Source organism: Larus michahellis, chromosome 8 (assembly GCF_964199755.1).
Source record: "Larus michahellis chromosome 8, bLarMic1.1, whole genome shotgun sequence".
Taxonomy (NCBI): domain Eukaryota; kingdom Metazoa; phylum Chordata; class Aves; order Charadriiformes; family Laridae; genus Larus; species Larus michahellis.
This window is the reverse complement of record NC_133903.1, coordinates 25159168-25176694: the sequence shown is the minus strand read 5'-3', so window position 1 is coordinate 25176694 and position 17527 is coordinate 25159168. Positions and strand designations below refer to the sequence as shown.

The window sequence follows — 17527 nt, the reverse complement described above, 5'->3', positions numbered from 1 at the left end:
CCGGAGCAGTCTGTTAACCGCAACAGCTGCTTCCCATTGTGGAAATGGTATTGAAAAAAAAAGAAAAAAAAAAACACCAAAAAAACCCCCCACAAAACCCCATCCCAACAACTTGACAACCCACGCAGATGATATTTATGCAAAACCCTGCATGAGGGGGAGCTGGGGCACATGGAAATAAAAGATAAGGCGAGAAATAACCCCGCCGGGAGACTGATATCTCCCCGTCGGCAGCGCCCGGTTTGCTCCCGCGGATCTCTGTTTGCCGAGCCGGGCTGAAGCAGCTGGTCTCTGTGTCCGACTTAGTTTACTCTGTTTAGCTTTTGTACAGCCGAGCGATTTTTATAGCCGCCGGAGCGCTGGGAAGCTCGACAGGATATTGGTCGCCTCCTAATGAGAGTTTGCCGCGTTGGCACGTCGGCACGAATGCACCGTGAATTTTAAACGCCCGGGAAACGGTCCCGGATGCTCAGGGAGCCCTTGGGGGGGAAACCTGGGTTTTCTGTTTAATAAAGGAAAAGATGAGCCTTGATAGTAGCCTAGGAGACTCGAGAGCAGCCGGGAGCCCCAGCGTTGGGGCTGGACCCAAGGTACATCCACCCGCACTGCCCTCGATGGTGATGCTCCGGGAAAGCTCCCCAAAAGCCAAGGGAGCCCGTGCCGCCCTGGGCAGTTGGGGATTTGGGTCGTCCTGAGTGTGAGGTCGGACCTGTGGGACCAGGCTGTGTGTGGACTCGGTCCCTTGGATTTGCCTGATCCCTTTTTGAACTCGTTGGTACGAAGTGGATGTAAATTTGCGGCATCGCTGGAGGTCCCCAGCCCTTCCTCTGCTGGGAGCGGGGCTGGCTTGGGCGTTGGATCAGGTTGCTCAGGGCTGAGGCGAGCCGAGTGCTGGCTGTCCCCACGGAAGGAGATTTCACAACTTCTCCACTTGATCTGAACGCTCTTTCTTTTATTTTCTTTTTTTTTTTTTTTTTTTTGTACCCCCCCTTTCCTTTTGAAATTTGGAATGGAAACTCGAAAAGTTTTCATCTGGGTGTTTGTTTCTATTTTCATTTTCCATCGCAGGAGGTTTACAAAAAAAATTCAGAGGCAGACGTGATGACTTGCAAGAGGGGGTACCCTAAGCTGGAACAGAATGAAAACTGTTCCTTCCAGCGGGGGTGTAAAATCCCCCGAGGGGGTAGGAAAACCAGCCTGTGGGGCTTTTTTTAGCCGGGATTTCTGTTTCTTGAAAAGCAAAAAAATAATTAAAAAAAAAATAAAATTTCAAGATCATAATATTTTATCCACCAAATGAAAGACACAAACAGCGTTTCCTTCTCTCCTAGTTATTCCTGCCCTCGCTTAAAAAGCCGGCCAAATCGGGGTGGTGGCGGCGGCGATGGCACATCCTCTCACTCCTGGTGACTTTGCTTTTCCATCATTTGCCTCCCCATTAATCTCGGTACAAACAAAGGCTCTGAAGAGACAAGCTGAAAAGCTCCTGGGGGTACGTTTAAATCAGTCCTTTCTAATAATGTCTGTCGACCTCTCTGTGGAAGCACCGCTCCCCAAGGAAAGGACACGGAGCCGCGGCAGCGTGCTGAAATATGGTGGGGTGTAATTAATTCTGACCTCTGGCTCCCGCTCACTCACTCTCAATATTAAATTTGACTAGTGATATTGTGGTTTTTCAATTATCCTTGTTTTCTTGGGGGCATGGAGGGGGTGGGGGGGGCCGCTGCTCGAAATTCGGCTTGGTGGGAGATGCATTGGCTGGGATGCAGCACCGCTGTGCCGTGGGCTGGATGGGGTCGATCCTTGGGTTGTCTCCCTTGGGATGGTGTTTGGGCTCGGAAGCAGTGTTGTGTGTGCCCCTCCCCTGCCCCCACCTGTGTCCCTCCTGTGTCCAAAACCAGGTGCTCGATCGGTGCTGTGATGGGACCAGCTCCCTGCCCGATGCTACAGGCTGTTATGGTGGAGGGCGGGGGGGGGAACGCCATAAAAAGAAGCAGCTTTTGGGGGAAACAAAACCAAAATGAGCATTTTGGTCTTGTTCTTCTGGCTTTGCCCCAGGAGGTCTCTTTCTGGGCACTCCTGAAGTCAGCAGAGGATTTTTATGAGATTCTGTGAGGGCCTGGAAGGGACCCAGAGCCGTCAGCTCCTGTAGGACCTTGTTGGTGAAAGTCTTATTAGCACGTCCTTGATCAGAAATGGAGCAACTTAGAGCGGCCTGAGAAGCCGCGCACTTGCTTGACCTTTCATTTTGGTGCAGAGGAGGCTTGAGGGTTGCTGGTGTATTTTGGCAGTGGCTGTTTGCTTGGAAGGCTTCGTTTGTCTGTTTATTTAACCCTATCATTCTAGCAGTGCCCCTGCGTGTCCCGGCGGCGTCCCTGGAGGGTCCGGGGGGTGTTAAGTGACCACTTTCGGTTAAAAAGCACAGCGCCAACCCCCTCCTCCTCTGCTGCCCCCCTTTCCCTTTTGCCGCCACCTCCCCAGCACTCCCTTGTCACCGCTGTCCTCTGCCATGGCACCAGGCACCTGGAGGAACGTGGTTGCTGCCAGTGAGCATCAGGGCAGGAGCTCATTTAGGGATGCTCCTGCAGGATGCCAACGCGTGCCCCCCCCCAGTTTTAACTCCTCCAAAGCCTCTGCAGTCCCTGGATAGGGCTGTTCCCCTCCTCTGTGCCCCAGCTGTCCCCGACGGTGGCTCTGAAAAGCAAGTTGTGCTTGTTGGCATCCAGCACTGTGACGGGCTCTCCGAGTCCGGGAGGTGCGCAGGGCTGGGATGTGCGGCAGAGCAGGATGCTGCGTGGGATAGAACCACTGGGTTTGGACCTTGAGAGAGCTGGGTTGGGTGAGGAAAGGCGAAAAGCAGGACTCTCAGGCTTCACCTCCCTTCCTCGCTTTCCCCGGCCTCTTGGAGAACACAGCCACCAGCCAACCGCTCAGGGCTGGATTTGCAAGAGGCCAAGGGTTCACTTTTTGGACTCCCCAGCCCCGGTTGCAGGCAGCGGCTCGGCTGGACCCTGGGGAGAGTTTGCACCCTGGGGCCGTGGAAGTTTGCATCAGCCCCCGGGATGAAATAAGCCTGTTTCAGCCCGGTTGCCATGTCCCCTTGAAGCGTCGGAAGACGCATTCAGGCAGCAGGAATGAGAAGGGCTTGAGCCGGGGGTAGGGGGAGGGAGGAGAAGGGAAATTAAAAAAAAAAAAAAAAAAAAAAAAAGGAAAACGCCACTTGCTGCAAAGCGAGCGAATTCTCCAATAAACCCGAATCTGCTGAGAATACATTTTACAAACATGCAGCGAAGTTGGCCGCTTTTGTTTGGGCGTTTGTTAAGCATTAACTAAAGAATGCCATGGTCCAGCCTGCTCGGTGTGAAACCTAATTCTCCCCCTTTCTGGAGCCATGGCATGGAGTGCTCAATTTTTTTCTCTCTGTAGGACTGCAGCCTTCTGGTACTCCAGCCAAAAAACACTCATATTTTAGCAAGCTTAGCCCCGGCCCCGTTGCCAGGCAGTAAAGCGAACACTTGTCCGCTTCGGGGGGAGGGAGCCGGGAGCCGGGGAAGGGTCAGGAGAACAGCCCCGGGGAAAACATCCCGCTTCTGTCCCACTGGAGAGCAACATGAGGGCTTGGGGTGCGTGGGGAGGAAAGGTGAGGGTGGCCGTGGGTGCTTTCCTCCCACAGCCTGGGAGCCTGGAGACCTGGGGTGGCTTTGGAGGTCCCCAGGGATCGTTGGGGCCGGGTTGCCCTCTGAAACGCTCTCCTCATCCCCAGGACGTGCTAGCCTGCTCTCCGCAGCGCTCAGGTGGACGCAGCCCTTTCCTAGTTGCTCCCATGGCCTCGGCACCCCTCCTGCCGGGGACGAGGGTCTGTGTGGTCCCCCCATTGCTGCGGCGGGGGGATGCCCTCGCAGGCACCACGCTGGGGGGTGCATCCATCCCCCTTCCTTCTCAGCCATGATCCATGCCCTGTGCCTCATCTTTTTGCCCCACGAGGGCTGGAGGAGGGGACAGGGTGACATAAGCCCAGCAAGACAGCGACTCGTTCCCAAGCCATGGGTGCAGGCTTGACAGCAACTGGCATTTTTCCACTGCCAGCCCGTCAACGACCTGGTGCTGCCGTCCCCCCTTCTGAGGAGTGACAGTGAGTGAGAAGATGACCTGGTGCCAAGACAACTCAATCCGGCGTCCTCACTCCCTGCGGCTCATGACCGGCACCCGCCGCCAGCCTCCTCCTGTGCCTCTTGCGTCGTGCGTGGCCATCGGCTTATCCCCACGCCAAGGTCACGGCTCCAGGGGAGGATTGCAGCTTTGCCCTCCAGAGAGCCGTCGGTTGGGGATGGCTGTGAGTGTGGCCGGGCTGGAGCTCCCCGCATCTCCGATGGGTTGGCTGGGGGTCTGCTCAGACTCCTCCTGGGGCCACGGCAAGATGAGTTGGTCGGGTCTCCGCACCGTGGTGCTAGAAAACCCGGCATCCCTGTGGATGTGTCTGCCGCAGGGAGGCGAGCAGGGCAGCTGCCTGCACTGCTGCGTAGGGACCGGTGCCAATGGTGCCAGCCCCAGCCCTCGACCAGGAGCCCCAGGGGCCACTCGGGGGCTGTCCCTGCCCCTCTCACCGCATCCCTGGGCCAGGAAAGCATCCCTCCGCCATTGCCTTACCTGCCGTGTGAACCAAGGCTCCACGCGGCGTTTGAGATTTGTCCATCAGTATTTAATATCGGCATCCCTGACCCGCCGCGCCCCCCCTCCTTCCCCATCCCGGGGAGGCTCCGAAGGGCTGTGTTTGTATGCGGCGCACGCAGACAGACAGCAGCCGGGAAGCGCCCGTCAATCACGGCCCCTTTCAGCCTGTCACCTCAAAATAAAGGGAGAAAGAGGGGGTGGTGGCTCCCATGGGAACCCAGGGCTGCCCACGGCGTTCCCCCTCCATCGGTGCGGGAAGGGACGTTGGGATGCATCGCCCCAGCAGTGGCTTTGGCCACGTGTCGAAATTTCTAGGTTTCAGTGACGCCAAACGGGTGGGAAACCCCAAAGCAGAGGTCTGGGGTGGCTTTTTCGAGGAAGAGGAATTGCTCGGAGAAGTGGGACTGTGTCCTGGGGGGATGTCTGTACCACCGTCTGGCTGGCTTGGGGGGGTCTTCCAACAGAAACGCACTTTCGGAAAAGGCAAAATATTTTGTTTCAAGATTTTCTTGAAACCCGCCACCACCACCACCACCTTTCTGTTTCAAAATTGCAGATTGTCATTTCAAAAGGGACCTAATTAAAACAAACAAACAAACAAAACATTTTAATACAGATTAATCAATACAGGAACATTTTAATGTTGTGGTAAAAATTTCTTGCATCGCCGTATTTTTCTTCCAGTTCTTCCTAAGTTGCGGGGGCTTGTTTTTATTTACAAATAGTCACTGTCAGCGCTTCGCTGGGGCTTTTACTGAGCGGCCCGTGGCAGGATGGGTTTCCACCGAGCATCGCGGTGCCAAGCGGGTCACCCTCTCCGGTGCCCTCTGCCTGCCAGCTTCGTCTGTGGTTGGACAAACCCGAAGGCTGCCGGCCAGGCCTTACATCGCTTTTGAACCCCAGGCTATGGAAGGAAAAATGGATATCAGGAAGAAATTCTTTCCTGTGAGGGTGGTGGGGCACTGGAACAGGTTGCCCAGAGAAGCTGTGGCTGCCCCATCCCTGGAGGTGTTCAAGGCCAGGCTGGATGGGGCTTTGAGCAGCCTGGTCTGGTGGGAGGTGTCCCTGCCCAGGGCAGGGGGGTGGAACTGGGTGATCTTTAAGGTCCCTTCTAACCTGAACCATTGTGTGATTCTGTGAAAAAAAAAATTATCTACTGAGAACCAAAGCCCGCAGCATCCCTAGGATGGCAGAGATGAAGGTGCTCCCGTTGCAGTTTAAGTGTTGGTGATTTGTTCTTGGTTTCAAACCTGTTGAAGTCCCTGGGCAGAGCCCATCCTTCTTCTCTTCCACGTATCCTCCTGTAGGGAAATGTAATCTCCAAGTCCCCTTCGTAGCTGCAGGGAGGCACAAAGAAGTAGAGAGGGGAGAAAAAATGTCATTTGCTCTGCAGCCTGCTGCTTGCGGTGGGAAGGAGCTGGGCGCAGAGCTGGAGATCCCAGGGGTGGAGGAAAACACCCCTGGATCCAGGCTGGTGTGTCTTGCTCAGGCAAAAATGTTAAATTAATTCCTAGATCTGGTGCGGGAACAAAATTTTCTTTCAACCCCATCACAGGCCGACCAAGGGTGTTACCCATGCAGGAGTTATCCATGCTGGAGTTATCCTATGTGGGGTTATTCCTGGGTGGGATTGTCCATGCCTGGGGTTATCCATGCCGAGGGTTATCCATGCATGCTCTTCCTCCCTGGTCCTTGCAGAGGAGCTGGTAGTGTCCAGGGCTGGTCCAGGGCCATAGGGGTCTGGGACACCAGCGATGCCTCTTGCTCTCTCCCCATTACTACCTGTGGCAGGCTGCAGATTTTGTCTGTGACATTTTAGTGCCTACGGTCTGGGTTCATTGTGGGTTTATAAGCAGCTCTTTATGGGTTCATACTGCAGCGGACGTTTTATGGGGATTTCTCAGCATCTCACGTTGCCCAGGGATGGGGGAGCCCTGCCTTGGGCAGTGAAAGACGCCTGGTCTGTCGCGCATCCCTCAGCGGGAGCTGTGGGGGACCGGGCAGTTTGGAAATGAAGTCATTCATTCAGTGACCTAAGCGCGGCTTTGAGTGTCTACTATTAGGCAGCCTAACCTGAATCTCACACCTTCTCATTTTGCAACGCGCTTTGGGCTTGGAAACATCCATCGTTCGGTTGGTGCGGTCATGCCTAATTGGCAGAGGTTTATGGCTCTCTAATCAGTGTCCTGGCAACAGAGATTTTTGGGCACGTTCATTCGTAAAGATTAGATAGCAGTAACGTAATAGCTTATCAATATTTTATTACTGAGGGCAGTTCGTAATCCCAACAGGTAGGGCTTAAACTTCATTTAAACAGGATGAGAATGTGTTACCAGATGAATACAAATTGCCTCCACTTTGACATAAGAGAGACATAATTAAAGATGAAACGACTACAGAAATATTAGCACAAGCCTGTGCTTCTCAGAGCTGGAACAAGAAAAAAACCAACCCTTCAGAAGGGATGCTTTCAGGGGAATATACGTCCTTCTCCTCCCAGGGCAGTCACAGGGATGTTGGAAATACATATATCTTAGAGACAGACGGTCATATGTAAACCTGGGAAATTGAAGTCGAATGTGCAAAAATAAAAGCCACTAACGGCATTATCTGGAATTATAAAATCCCCAACTCCCACCTTTTATGTGATTATTTTCCCCTTTCTGTAGCGACAATAGTGTTTTATAAAAGTTGTGTAACGTCCCTTTCCTGCTTCTTGCGGGATGCTACAATTTGCTGAGGCGCCCAGGATTTGCTTGGCACGGGGAGAGTGATGGACATCACTGTGCTCGCTGCCACCGTTTTGGGAAAACTTGGGAAGGAGTGGGCATAGCCCACGTGCCAGCATGAAGCGTCCGTGGGAGCACCCCGATGTGGGAGGGAGCCGCCGCCAATAAAGCGGTGAACGTTTTGGGGGCCCCATTCCCAACCCTTCCAGCCCTTGACACCTAGATTGGGGTTGGCGGGTGCTGCTGGAGGGTGGCCGTGTGCCCTGGCACCCTTGCCAGCTGCGTGCGCACATCTGGCAGGCAGCTGTTTGCCTCCGGAGCTCGCTGCTCACCCGCGGGTGGGAGGTGATGCTCGGCAGCCGACCCTGCCCCTTGGCGCAGGAAGGCAGGCGTTATCCTCTTGCTCCTGCACCGGTGGGATGTTCCCCGGCCTCCAGTGGTTCGCGCAGCCGACCCTCTTGGTTACGGGCTGTCGGGCGACTCAAGGGGTGAAATGAAAAGGTGAAGCGAAACCCGGCGGGGATTTCACGGGGGCAGAGGCTGCGCGCATGGGCTCCCCTTTGCTGCTGGGGAGCTTTTGCGCAGCAGCATCCCTGGCGTCACGGGTGCCTTCGCCTTGGGAGCTGCCTCTGAGGCACGAAGACACGCATGTGCTTTGCTTTGTGTGCCCCCCCCACCCCGTCTCCTTGTTTTATGGGCTATCAAGCTCGTCACAGAAACTTTTTGAGGGTTTTTTTTTCCCATTTGCTGAGGGTTTTGCTGCAAGGGTTTTGCGTACATCTGTTCCTCTCCTTGTTGGAATGGGGCTGACTCAGCACATTTCATCTCCTTCGTGAGAGCCAAAAAAAAAAAAAAAAAAAAAGAAGGGTTGAGGGTTGAAAGCCCGCTGGTGGCTGCAGGGCTGCCCTTCCCCTCCCCAGCCCTGCAGCCCCCTGACCCTCCCCTCAGGTGTCCCCCAGGGATGACACATGGGATGGGGACCACGGAGGTGGGAGCCGTCTGGGGCCGGTGGAGGGCTGGATGCAGCACTCCCCACGCGAGGCCCTGGGGCGTCCCCATGCTGGGACACAGGCGATGCTCGGAGATAACCTCTGCAGGATGCGTGCGGACTTCTGACTTCTCTTTCTGGGCCAAAGTCATCAAGTCAGGGGAATAATAATGTCCAGTTCCCACAGATATTTAGGACGGGGCTGGGTAAACAGTGATTTTTTTTCTTTATGGGGCCCAAGCCAAAAACGCACGTATCTGGGGGTGGCAAAGAGGTTCTGCTTTGGTACCTTCAGACATCTCTACTGGGGGAAACATCCCATTCACTTAAAACATCCAGGATTTAGCTCCAGGTGCCTCCAAATCCTCTCAAGCCAACACTGATGCTGCCACCTCCGCTCTGCTCGCCTCAGTTTCCCCAACCGTAGATCATTGATCATGCTACTGAGCTTCTCGGTAAAGACATGGAAAGTCGGAGAAAGAAAAGCTCTGTTTCAACCTAAAGTGTTATGGCTGTTGTTATTATTATTGGCTTTTAAGTATAAAGCCAGTGTGTTGAAACCTGGGAACTGCACAATTAGGGATGCCTCAAACACTGTCACATCAATGTCAAGGAACAAGCTGAGCTTTTTCTTTTCCTTTTGACACATCAAATCTTCGGTCTGTCACCAGCCTTAACCCAAAACTTGCTGCCGTGGGGATTTTTATGATATATTAGACATTCCTGATATGTTTGCAAGCAGGAACGGGGCTGTTCCGGTGACCGAAGCCAGAGGGACTGGGTGGTTTGTGGGTTACTGACAGTGCGGATGCTTTCTGCAGGTGCTGGTTGAGAGGCACGTACGAGCTTGTTGGCCCTGTTGCCATCTCCAGCATCTCCTCACGTCTAGGCCTGAGCTGGAGGCAGGTGGACATGCAGGGTTGGCTTGATAAAACTCATGTAGATGTGCTGGGCCACGTGTCTTGTGGTGGTGGTGGCTGGACTGTTTGCTTTTCACCCTGCAGCGTCCAAACGTTGGGTTTTTCATCCTTTGACTGCGTTCATGGTAAGCACCTTGTAAGAGGTCAACCAAAACCGCTAAAGTTGACCCAAAGGCAGCATCCCCTATTGGCACAGGGCAAGCTTGCAGCACCTGCCGTGTCACCGTGGGGTGCCAGCACCGACGTGCCCAGCCCCTCACCGCGCTCAAAGCACCACTGGGGTGACAAAGTGGTCCTGTGCCGATGCCTGTCTCCCCACCATAGGCGTCCTGTCCCTTGTCCGCAATGCCACGCCACCCGCCGGGTGCAGCCGCGGTGCCACCAGGCGTCCCAGCGGGGTCTCCTCTTGCTCCCCCAGGCTCTTCGCGGTGAAGTGCGCTGGGTGCCTGGAGGCCATCGCGCCCAGCGAGCTGGTGATGCGCGCCCAGAAGAGCGTCTACCACCTGCGCTGCTTCTGCTGCTGCGTCTGCGAGCGGCGCCTGCAGAAGGGAGACGAGTTTGTGCTGAAGGAGGGGCAGCTCCTCTGTAAGGGCGACTACGAGAAGGAACGGGAGCTGCTGAGCTTGGTGAGCCCGGCTCTGTCGGATTCTGGTAAGGGGCCGCCCGCGCCCGGCGTCTCCCTGGCTGGTCCTGCTCCGAGGCCCCTGTGAGCGCGGTGGGGTCTGGAGGAGAGGTTTGGGTCTCACTGCCCTCAACCTCTGCCCCATGGACCGAAGGGAAAAGCTCTATGAGCACCGCTGCATCCTCCATCCAGAGTCTCTCCCACCTCGGTGAGCAGGGAGCTCGGCAGCGGAGGGGCTGCAGGGCCGGAGGATGCTCTGGGGACCATCCCATCTCATTAGGCACATTTCTGTAAGGGTTTGTGCTCCTGGACTGTGCAGGCCACCAGCACCCTATCCCCAGGGGCGTACAGCCTCCCTAGATGCCAAAGGTGACATGTCCCACCTCCCTGCCCCAGGGAAATGAAGGGACTGCCCCAGTATAAATATACTGTAAAGGAGAATTTTATTCCTAAAAAAAATTCACGGTCCCAAGCATCCCACTTACTACCCTGGGCTAAACCTTCTGTGTCCCTCCCTGTCCCCGCCTGGGACTCTGGAAAGGCTGAGAGCAAGAAGTGAGCAGCTTCTGCTGTAGCCACCCTTGGGAATACCGAGGGGAAACTGAGGCACAGAGCTAAAACATGAGCTGGAGGCAGGGGGCCTGCAAAATCTTCTGTCCCCGGCAGCTTCCCAGGCAGTCGATGGCCAGAGTCAGACTGCAGACCAGGGGTGGGGACACTGCGGGGACACCACGGAGCCAAGAGGGGGTTCAGGAGAGGTGTCGCTGTGGCTGGAAGTGGGCAGGGGGCTGGCGCCCTGCTCCAGCCAGGGTGTCAGTGCTGGGTTGGGTGGCATCAGATCAGCATTACAATGTTTATCTACAGTCGATGCAAATCAAATCGGAATGTTTCCCAGGCAGAAAAATTTAGTAAGAAACCCCAGCAACAGGGGCCGGAGGGGTGGAAAGGATCTGCTAGCAGAAATCCTTGTGATAACACCATCTGAATTAAAAAAAAAAAAATAAAAATCAGCATTACAGGCCTGTTTAGAAGGGGGGTGTTAAGGTGTGAAGCAGGGCAGGTCACAGACACGGCAAAGCCCGGCGCTCAGCACCAGGCACAGGCGATGCTGCAGCTGGGGGAAGGTGTATGGAGGGACGGGGGTGGTTTTTGGTGGGGATGGAGAAAAAAATTTCCCAAAGCCTGTGTTTCTCTTTCATATTGTGCTCCTCAGCAGCGAGAGCCCGTCTCCGCAATTCCTGCTTGCTCGAAAGAGAATATTCTCCCTCCCCAAGTAACAGTGATGATATTTAAAAAATAGAGTGAGGCCATGGGAGGAGGTGGCTGAAGGGAGCCAGGGAGTGATGGTCCAACGCTGGAGGAGCTGGAGAGGCAGGAAGGCAGCAGGATCCGGCACGCTGGCGCTGGCTCTTGCCTTAGCCCTGGGAAAGTCCTTAACTGATTGAAGAATTATTATTCTTTCCTTATGGGATGTGCAAACTCTTTCAGTTAAAATAGGAACCAATGAGGAGACGTCATGCGGGAAAATTAAGTGAATTGGCCTCTGGTCCCACAATGTTTTGGGTTTATTCCTAGTGGGGGAAAAGGGCAGTTTGGGAAAGGTTGGGGAGCTTTTCCTCCCCAGTGACTCGTCGTCCCGTGGTCCAGCCCCGCTGCCAGGGGCTCCAGCCAAACCGAGAGCTTCGACTAGCAAAAACCTCGATGGGAAATGCTTATTTCGGTGGAAACTGCAGCTGAGACCCAAGGGATGCGAAGGGCCAGCGTGGGATCAAAAGGGCATGACAACTCCTAGGCTGGTCAGAAACCCAACCCGAAGCCCCCGGCACCCCCTGGCACACCCTGCCTGAGGGGTCCCGGCCCTTCCTGTCTCCCCACAGACCCCGTAAGCTTAGCCTGACCGCCATCCCTGCCTGGTTTTGGTGGCCACCAACAGTTTGTCTCAGGACGGCACATGGCTCTGGGGACGGTGACCCAGCAGGGACCACCCCAGGTGCGCACCCCGTGCAGATGCTCAGCGTGGCGTGGCCTTGCCCCCTCCTGCCACATCCCCCCCGGGGTCCCCACCGCCACGCTGGGGGGATGCAGAGGGGTGTCCCTGCTCCGGCACAGGTCCCGGATGCCCTTCACCAGCAACGTGTGATGTGCATGTCCAACCTCTCCCCAGTCCCCTTTTTGCTGCTTTGAAGCCCCCTGCCCTCCCTCCCCCCGGGCCGCCGCGCACCAAAGGCCACTTTATGAGAAAGCGCAGATAAAAAGCGAGCCATATGTTGTCTGTAATCTCCCAAACCCCCGCTTCAATTACTGCCTCCCCCGAGCCTCCGCCGCCCAGCCTAAGTAAACAAGCCCCTCTGAAAGAGGACCCCACTTTCCAATTAAAAGCGTCCTAACGTTTCTCCTCTCCCTAAATCCTCCCGAGCGAGGAATGTCCTGGCCCCGGCGGCGGGATGCAGGCTCGGCGGGTCGGACCGAGGGCACGCCGCACAATATCCATCGCCCCGGCCCCTTCCCAGGTGACATCAGGGGCAGCTCCAGACACTCATTAATTTCTCCCCCCCTGCCCCCCCTCCTCCTTGGTGGGGAAAGGCTTGAAAGGGAGAGTTAATTAAAAGTAATACCCCGCCAAATCCGGCTTCGCTTTTCCTTCTTTCCCTTTGACTCTGGGAGGGATTTGGGGAGCAGGTGTTGAGGGGGGAAGGTCTTGGGGTGGGTGGGGGTGGGTGGGGGTGGAGCTGCTGGGAGTGTGATTTTCCCCTTTGGCGTGGGTTTTGAGCATCATTTGCTTGATAGAGTCCATGAGCCTCTGGCTCCCCCCCGCCGGGTTCTGCTCCTCCTGGACCCGGGGGAGGGATTTGGGTGCTCACCTCGTATTAAGGTGCGGAGGGGTTCAGGCACTGAAATGTCCCCATCGGTTGACATTCCTCCCCCCAGTATTCATAAAAAATCTCTTCCATCACAATTAAACTCTCTCGGGAGAGCAGGCAGCTCGGTGAAGCAGAGACCCTGCTTGTGCTGGCACTGGGGAGGAGGCTGCGGCAGCCGCTGCTCAGCCCCATTAGCCATCAGAGACCCCCCGCCCTGGGCGTCCCCAGCAATGGGGCTCTCAGACCGTCTGCATTACTACGTCTCTCACACTGGGACGTGCAAGAAAACAGCAGTTTGTCTTTCCCGCTGCCATTGCTGCTGGTGGTGTGCCATGGATGTGCTGTGGGCGAGCAGCAGCAGCAAGGCGCTGGCTCCTGGGGACCAGCACCCAGCTCCAGGCTGTTTTGGGGACCACCAGCATGGACATCTCTCCGTGTCCCAGCCCTCCCAGCCCTCACCACAGGGAAGGTCTCTATAGTGGCTGGTGAGCCTAGGAGAGAGACCAGCGGCATGGAAGGAAGAGGAAACTGGTACCCAAGAGCATCCTTGCTCCTCTGCAGGAAACATTGCCTCCCCTTGCCCTGGTCTCCTGTCTTTCCCCACCTTCCAACTGGGCTGCTCTTGGATTTACACTTACCTGCTTTGTGTCATCCATGATTAGCTCTCGCCATGGGGTACGACCTGACCTGCTTCAGCCATGAATTACTCTGGGCCAGGCTCAAAACCTGCTGGTGCATCCCCATCTCTTGGAGATACGGCAGCGCCGGGATGGGACTCGGGCCAAGCAGAGCCTTGCAGTCTGCATCTGCATCAAACCAGCACCTCAGCTCTGTTATCAATTCCCAAAAGGATGGCGGAGGAGCTTTCTGGAAAAGGCTGTGAGTGATTTACAGCTCGTGAGAGGGAAGGACCTGTGCTGTCAAACCTGCATTTACAGCCCTCCCGTGCAGGCGAGGTCATGGACACGGTGGCGGAGCGGTAAATGAGGAGGGCTGGGAAGAGGCAGGGCAGCACTGCCTGCTGTCTCAGAGCAGCTCCTGCCCAAAGGCCCCATGGCCCCGAGTGATGGAGGGCAGCAAGGAGATACACACCAGTGCCTGGGAACAGAACGGAGCAGCACATTGCAGCAAGGACCCGAGGGGGTGAAGCTTGAAGCAACCTGGGCTTGTACCCAGGGAGACTTAAAACTCCTCGGTGGCGGGGGGGGAATATAGGCGAAAAGGTGCCCCTTATATTTGTGTTTGAAACTCTGTGCTCTAAATGGAGTGGACCTCCGTGGTAGGGCAAATCCGGAGGGGTTTGTGAGGTCTTGGCTAACGCCTTGCCCTCTCTGAGCATCTCTGCTCGCCCTTTGCCTGATCTGCCCCAGCCTGGGCTCTCTGGGCAGAGGGACCAAGTGCCTGGTCCCCAGCCAGGCTGGGGGACAGCCCCAGGAACACAGCATTCCTCGACGTCTGCTGTCCCCTCTTGTGGATGTGACCTGCCTGTCTCTGTCCAGATGTGTCCCCAGCTGTGGCCTGTCAGGAAATCCCTGTGGAGCAGGCAGGGATTTGGGTCTGATGGAGGGAAAATCAGGTGTCCCAGGGTTTCGTGTTGCAGCTGCTCAGACAGTTGGGGAAAAGAAGAACCAAAAAGGACGTCTGCTGGCTGAGCCACCCCAAACTATGAGCCACAGCAGCTCCCACCCTGTCTGAGCTGCCATGGGTCAGCCAGCCCCAAACCTCAGCTCCTCACGCACATTCACAAGAAGATCCCCACCAGCTTGTTTTACGTCTCCCAGGTTATTTTGGACATGCTGGAAGATAATGTGCATGGCCCATTGTCTGTAAAGGACCTGTTGTTTTTTTTCACTCCTCCCTTAGGCAAAAGTGACGATGAGGACAGCATCTGCAAACTGGGTCAAGCCTCGGGGAAGGGTGCCGAGGATGGGAAGGATCACAAGCGGCCCAAGAGACCCCGGACAATCCTAACCACGCAGCAGCGGAGGGCGTTCAAGGCATCGTTTGAGGTCTCCTCCAAGCCATGCAGGAAGGTATGGGGAGAAGAGTCCATGCTCAGCTGCCTCCAGCCCCCAGGGATGTCCTGGATGCTGGGCAAATACTTGCTCCAGCTGCTCTGTATCCTCCAAAAGTACTCCCGAAAATCTGAGGGGTCTGAGACACCACTGTCATTCCTCTCTCCAAGGTGCGGGAGACGCTGGCGGCCGAGACTGGGCTGAGCGTCCGTGTGGTGCAGGTCTGGTTCCAGAACCAGCGAGCAAAGGTGGGTGCACTGGGGTAGCCCACCACCAGCGCCTGGTGCCAGGGCGCCCCTCCCTCCTCGCTCTGGCTGGGGGATGATTTAATCCCACTTTTTCCCCTTCTCCTTGCCCAGATGAAGAAGCTCGCCAGGAGGCAGCAGCAGCAGCAGCAGGATCAGCAAAACACGCAGCGCCTGAGCTCAGGTACGCCCCTCACATCCAGGGTCTCCCCATTTCCCAGCCCTCTCCAGGCTTCCCAAGGGAGCTGGACCCCCCACAAAAAGGTGGTAGCCCAACTGCGCCGATGGCTTGCTCTTATCTTCCAGCCCAGACGAACAGTGGTGGCAGCACAGGGCTGGAGGGGATGCTGAACCCCTACACCGCTCTGCCCCCACCTCAGCAGCTGCTGGGCATGGAGCAAAGCGTCTACGGCTCCGACCCCTTCCGGCAAGGGCTCACCCCCCCGCAGATGCCCGGAGACCACATGCACCCCTATGGTAAGGCTCCGGGGTTTGCCTCTTGCCTTGGAGTACTGTGTCCAGTTCTGGGCTCCCTGGTTCCAGAAGGACAGGGAACTGCTGGAGAGGGGACAGCAAAGATGATGAGGGGACTGGAACACCTCTCTTATGAAGAAAGGCTGAGGGATTTGGGTCTCTTCAGTCTGGAAAAAAAGACGACTGAGGGGGGATCTTATCCATGCTTATAAATACTGAAAGGGTGGGTGTCAGGAGGATGGGGCCAGGCTCTTCTCAGTGGTGCCCAGGGACAGGACAAGGGGTAACGGGCACAAACTTGACCATAGGAAGTTCCATCTCAATATGAGGAAGAACTTCTTTCCTTTGAGGGTGGCAGAGCCCTGGCACAGGCTGCCCAGAGAGGTGGTGGAGTCTCCATCTCTGGAGACATTCCAACCCCGCCTGGACGCGTTCCTGTGCCACCTGCTCTGGGTGACCCTGCTCTGGCAGGGGCTTGGACTGGATGATCTCCAGAGGTCCCTTCCAACCCCCACCATTCTGTAATTCTGTGATTCTCTCCATCAAAGGGATGCTGGGCCATGGCGAGGGGGCGGTCTGGTGGGGGCACGTGTGAGGGATGGGGCAATTTCTGGGAAGACAGCAGTCCCTTCTTCCCTAAATCCTCACACTGCAAAAGCTGGGGGTACCGGGCACTGCCAAGGTGCGAGATGAGAAAGCAGGCTCTGAAGTCTTTCTACTCCTTCCCTGCTTCCAAAGGTGCCGAGCCCCTCTTCCACGACTTGGATAGCGATGATACCTCACTGAGCAACCTGGGCGACTGCTTCCTCGCCACGGCGGACGCGGGGCCGCTCCAGGCACGAGTGGGGAACCCCATCGACCACCTCTACTCCATGCAGAACTCCTACTTCACCTCCTGAGCGTGGCCTGGTCCCCGGCACGGGGCAGCCGATGTCGTCGCGCTGCTTCAGGAGGGGCTACAGAGCCCCCAGGGTCGGGAGGGAGGGGGAAGCCACAAATGCTGGGATGCCGTCAAACAATATGTTGTAGCTTGGGATTCCCAAGGAGCGAGTTAAGTTATGGGTTGCATAGTTTCATGTTTCTCTTAGGAGCCTAGGATTAGGGACAGGAGTGGTTTTTGCAGCTGGCTGGTGGGTTTTCAAATTTCAAACGGGGAACCAAATTTCTCGTTTCGGCAGGGGGAGGGGGAAACCCTTCCCACGGGAGCATCCCGGTGCCGTATCCCCTCTGCACCACCTTCAGTCCAAGCAGCGGGAAGGGCAAACTGCTGATTTTCACGGGGGCCGGGGAGCCCGCCGCATCAGCCGGGCTTTGAAATTTGAAAAGCTGACAACGCTTTTGGGGAAACACGGGGAAAATTTTCCTGCGGGGTTTTCCCTCTGTTCCCTCAACCAGCTTGAGTGCTGGCTGTTTAAACACGGGGCCTTTTAAGATAGATGTTCCCATGCGAATATAGAAAGCTAGAAACCCCTAACATCGTCCCCGTCCCCGAGGAGGGGGCCGTATGTATGTGTATGTGTGTGCGTGTGGGCTTGCACGTGGGCGCGTGCAGAGCTGCGTGGCTGTGGGCGATGGGCCGCACAGCCGCGCCTGCCAGATTGTATCAACAAAGTTTATTTCTAAGTCTATCAGAAATTTACTGTACAGCAAAAGTAACTTTATTTTCAGCGTGAACCATATTTAAGGAAATACTCAATGCACTTAAGTTATAAGATGAAATAATTTACTTTTTATAAACGTTATGTTTAGGTTGCAAAAGCCCAGTGGCAGGGAAGGAACATCGGTTCACTTCAGGCAATAGGTTTGGGTTTTGGGGTTGGTTATTTTTGGTGCTCTCAGGTTGCCACACTGGTTTTGAGGCGCAGTTGAAACCCAAAGCAGGGCTAGCTCCAGGGACCTGCTTCTCCGCTAGCGGCTCGATGGGGACAGCACGGTGGCCAGGTCCTGTCCCCACCGCTGGACATGTCCAGGAGGTCGGTGCGGGGTGGATGACGCTTCTGGA

General features: G+C 55.9%; 1 protein-coding gene across 1 annotated transcript in view; it reads left to right on the top strand.

The window, feature by feature from the left end:
- The window catches only part of LMX1A (LIM homeobox transcription factor 1 alpha), a 46179-nt gene extending 29755 nt beyond the window's left edge, over window positions 1-16424 (top strand). The window contains exons 4-9 of the mRNA XM_074598515.1: window positions 9727-9959; window positions 14655-14824; window positions 14977-15054; window positions 15166-15235; window positions 15358-15528; window positions 16264-16424. Of these exons, the coding sequence (XP_074454616.1) occupies window positions 9727-9959; window positions 14655-14824; window positions 14977-15054; window positions 15166-15235; window positions 15358-15528; window positions 16264-16424 (883 nt within the window). The remainder of the gene's footprint in view (window positions 1-9726; window positions 9960-14654; window positions 14825-14976; window positions 15055-15165; window positions 15236-15357; window positions 15529-16263) is intronic.
- The last annotated feature ends 1103 nt before the right edge of the window (window positions 16425-17527 follow it).